Raw genomic sequence first — 3,809 nt, forward strand, 5'->3', positions numbered from 1 at the left:
CCGAGCCCCCCCCCCCCCAAAACCAAAAATCGAGTTTTTTCGCCAAAACCGAAAAACTGAGTTTTCCCGTCAAAATAAAAACGACTTTTCCCTTCGAAACCGAAAAACCGAGTTTTCCCGCCGAAACCGAAAAGACCGAGTTTTCCCGCCAAAAACGAAAAACCGAGTTTTCCCGCTAAAACCGAAAAACCGAGTTTTCCCGCCGAAACCGAAAAACAAGTTTTCCCGCCGAAACCGAAAAACAAGTTTTCCCGCCGAAACCGAAAAACAAGTTTTCCCGCCGAATAAACCGAATTTTCTCACAAAAAACCGTAACACCGAGTTTTTCCGCCAAAAATCGCAAAAAGATTGTTTCCGCCAAAATCGAAAACAGGTTTCCAGCCAAAATCTAACAAATTTTCCCGCCAAAACCGCAAAACGAGTTTTTCCGCCAAAATGAGAAAGATTATTTTTCCCGCAAACCGCAAAAATCTAGTTTTTCAACCAAAACCACAAAAAAAAAAATTTACCGACCAAAAACCGCAAAAAGAAAATTTTCCCCTAAAGCCACAAAAACAATTTAACAAGTTTTCTCGTTAAAACTATAAATGAATTTTTCTGTCAAAACGATGTTTACCGCTAAAACCACAAAATGAGTTCCGGTTAAAATTGCAAAATAATTTTTTTTTCCAAAAAAACAAGTTCTTCCGCCAAAATCATAAACAAATTTTTGCGCTAAAACAAGTTTTCTATAAAATTGCAAAATCTTGTTTTTATATTAATGATCACATTAATGATATTAATATTTTATATGATCTTCAGAGTAAATAAGATAATATTTTGGATACCCACGGGTAAACCTATACCATATTGAGCTATTTTTTTTGTTTGAATTTCAATATTGATGTTTCTGGGTTTTGCAGGTTGGGTATAAACTGGGTTAGGTTATTTGTCGGTAGGGGTGGGTTGGGTTATTTTACCCTAAGTTAACATCCCTACATTCAACCACAGAACTAAAACCAGAGAGAGAGAGAGACAAATACAGAAACCAAAGGTTGCAAAAACCACGTTAATCTAAGACAAGTTGACGCCGCTTATAACGCACCATCACATTGCCTTTAATGCCAACCACCATAGCGTTCCAGTCCATCTCAGGGAAGGGTGAAACCAACTCAAGCTCAAAGTTCCTCAACAAATGACTCCATATGGCTTTGATTTGAAGGTAAGCAAAGGGCTCTCCAAGACACCCGTGCCTACCTCCACCGAATGAAATGTACGAAAATGCCCCTGCGGCTTTGTCCTCTTCTCTTCCCGGGGAGAATCTATCCGGGTCGTAGCTGTCCGGGTTCTTGAAGACATGCGGCAAGCGGTTTGCAAAAGCAGGCGAGGTTGCAACGATATGACCCTTTGGGATGTCATACGTTTTCCCATCCCTGGTTGTTACGTTGAAATCACTGTGGGAGGCTCTCATCAGCATGATCAACGGAGGGTGAAGCCTCAACGCTTCCTTAATGCAACGGTAGAGAACATTCATCTCCGAGGATAAGATGTCGTGATCAATCTTGTCTCCATGTTTCTCAATCAGCTTCTTCTGCTCATCCAAGGCAGCGGACGAGTACTCTTTGTATTTCATCAGATAAGCACCGGCCCACGTGGAAGTGATAGAGCTCGTCTGCTGTCCTGCAAAGAGAGCAGCGATGAGCAAACCCGCTACCTCGGATTCGGTTGTCTGTCTACCGTCTCTGTACTTTGACTCGATGAAACACTGCAACATGTCGTTCTCTGTTTTGCCAGAGTGTTTTCTCGACAACATGATGTTTGAGAAAATCTCACAAAGCTTTACACGAGCACGGTCGCGACGACGGTGAGCTGGAATAGGGAGGTATGGGAAGAGAACACTTATGGGAAGCATTCCATTGTCAAGATCATGGAACAAAGCAGTGACGTCATCAAAAAGCTGGTCACGTACTTCTCGACCCAGTAGACATCTACTTGCAGTCAAGATGATGAGACTGTCTAGCTCTTCCTTAAGATCAACTTCACCACTCTCTCCCCAGTTGGAGAAGAAACCCTGCCAAGTAAAAAAAACAAGCTATATTCATATTTAAATAGTATTATATGTAATATGCCAAAATCAATAATATGGCTAAAATAATTTTAAAAAAATAAGGCTAAAAAGATCCAAAAAATTGTATGTAATATGCCAAAACAAGCTATAATCATATTTAAACGGTATGTAATATGGCAAAAAGATCTAAAAAATGTTAATATACTTCAGCTTCAGTAATCATCATATCCACGTAAGCCTTCAGTTTGTTGACTCGGAGTGCCTCGCTGAAGAACCGAAACTGTTCCTGACGAACGGTGTAGTCGACATCAAAAACAGAATTTGGGCTGAGAACAGAATCATGAGCTTTGAAAAAATGAGCGGAGACTTCAGGACCAATGAGAAAAGTCATATTTTTGTGAAGAAGATTCACTGTGAAGACACTTCCAAGCTTAGGGTATTCATCTCTAAGCATTATGACAGGGCCTTTCAAGAACCGGATAAGGCTTCCGATCAACGGAGGCCAAGCTTGAAGAGTGGGAGGATGACGCTTCTTCCTGGAATGGGAAGTGAAGAAGGAGAATATGAGTTTGGATATAGCAAGTGTCGCCACTATAACCAAACCCGTCTTTAATAACTTGTTGTCCGAATCCAGTTCCATTTTTTCGGTGTCTTTAACTGTGACGTTAATTAAAAATAAAAGTCAGAATCACACATGCAGAGGAAGAGAGTAGTGTGTTTTGCCATTTGAATCCCCATGCATGAGATTATATCAGATTGGTTTTCTTGACTGATAATAATGTTTAAAACTTTTTTTTTTTTGAAAAAGGGCATTCAAATTAAAAACATAGGAACATAATGTTTAAGACTGATAATAATGTTTAAGACTTTATACGAGATAATAATGTTTAAGACTTTATACGAGAAAACGAGAACAATTAAGTGAAGATCGATACACAAAGCTTAGAGAAACGAAAAGCACTGTTATTGGTTCGTGTAAGAGGAGATTCCAATAAGCTTACTTTGGAGGAGTTAATCGATGAAGATGACCCAAGTTTCAGAAATTAACTTTCTCTCTTAAGATGTTATTACAAATGATTACAGCTTATATATCCAAATAATTTTAAGGGCTTCTATATTCATATTTAAATAGTATTATATGTAATATGCCAAAATCAATAATATGGCTAAAATAATTTTAAAAAAATAAGGCTAAAAAGATCCAAAAAATTGTATGTAATATGCCAAAACAAGCTATAATCATATTTAAACGGTATGTAATATCTATGATGCACCGGGACAGATACGAGGACAGATACTGGTACGGAAGCGGGGACGAGAAACGGCAAAACTAAAAAATTATGGATACGGGTACGGGAAATATATATCAATAAAGATATATATATGTATATTTATATAGGGGGCCCATTTATATACTGAAAAATAAAAATATATCACTGTAAATCTTATCTAATAAACTAAAAAGACTAGAAAGTAGGTTATAAATTCAAAATCTAGTATAAACTTCTACTTTTTATTTTTTATTTGTAAGAAAAGTAAGTGAATAAGCTTAAAAAAAGATAATAGCAAAGCAAATATTTTCTGAAAATTTCCATAATTAACGGTTCCGTGTCCCCGTGCCGTCTCCGAAGTGTCCCGTCCAGGAAACGTCTCCGGTACGGATAAGTAAATCAATTTGACGTCCCCGTGCTTCATAGTGTAATATGGCAAAAAGATCTAAAAAAGTGTTAATAAACAAGCTATATTCATATTTAAATAGTAT

General features: G+C 37.6%; 1 protein-coding gene across 1 annotated transcript; it reads right to left on the minus strand.

Moving 5' to 3' along the window:
* Window positions 1-953: 953 nt before the first annotated feature.
* On the minus strand, window positions 954-2,687 carry LOC106320657 (sterol 14-demethylase-like). The gene is made up of 2 exons (XM_013759027.1): window positions 2,253-2,687; window positions 954-2,050 (listed from the first exon to the last, which is right to left on the minus strand). The coding sequence occupies exons 1-2, from the start codon at window positions 2,685-2,687 to the stop codon at window positions 1,049-1,051; spliced, it is 1,437 nt and encodes a 478-aa protein (XP_013614481.1). The 3' UTR covers window positions 954-1,048.
* Window positions 2,688-3,809: the final 1,122 nt, after the last annotated feature.

This window comes from Brassica oleracea, unplaced genomic scaffold (genome assembly GCF_000695525.1).
Source record: "Brassica oleracea var. oleracea cultivar TO1000 unplaced genomic scaffold, BOL UnpScaffold01001, whole genome shotgun sequence".
NCBI classification, from domain to species: Eukaryota; Viridiplantae; Streptophyta; class Magnoliopsida; order Brassicales; family Brassicaceae; genus Brassica; species Brassica oleracea.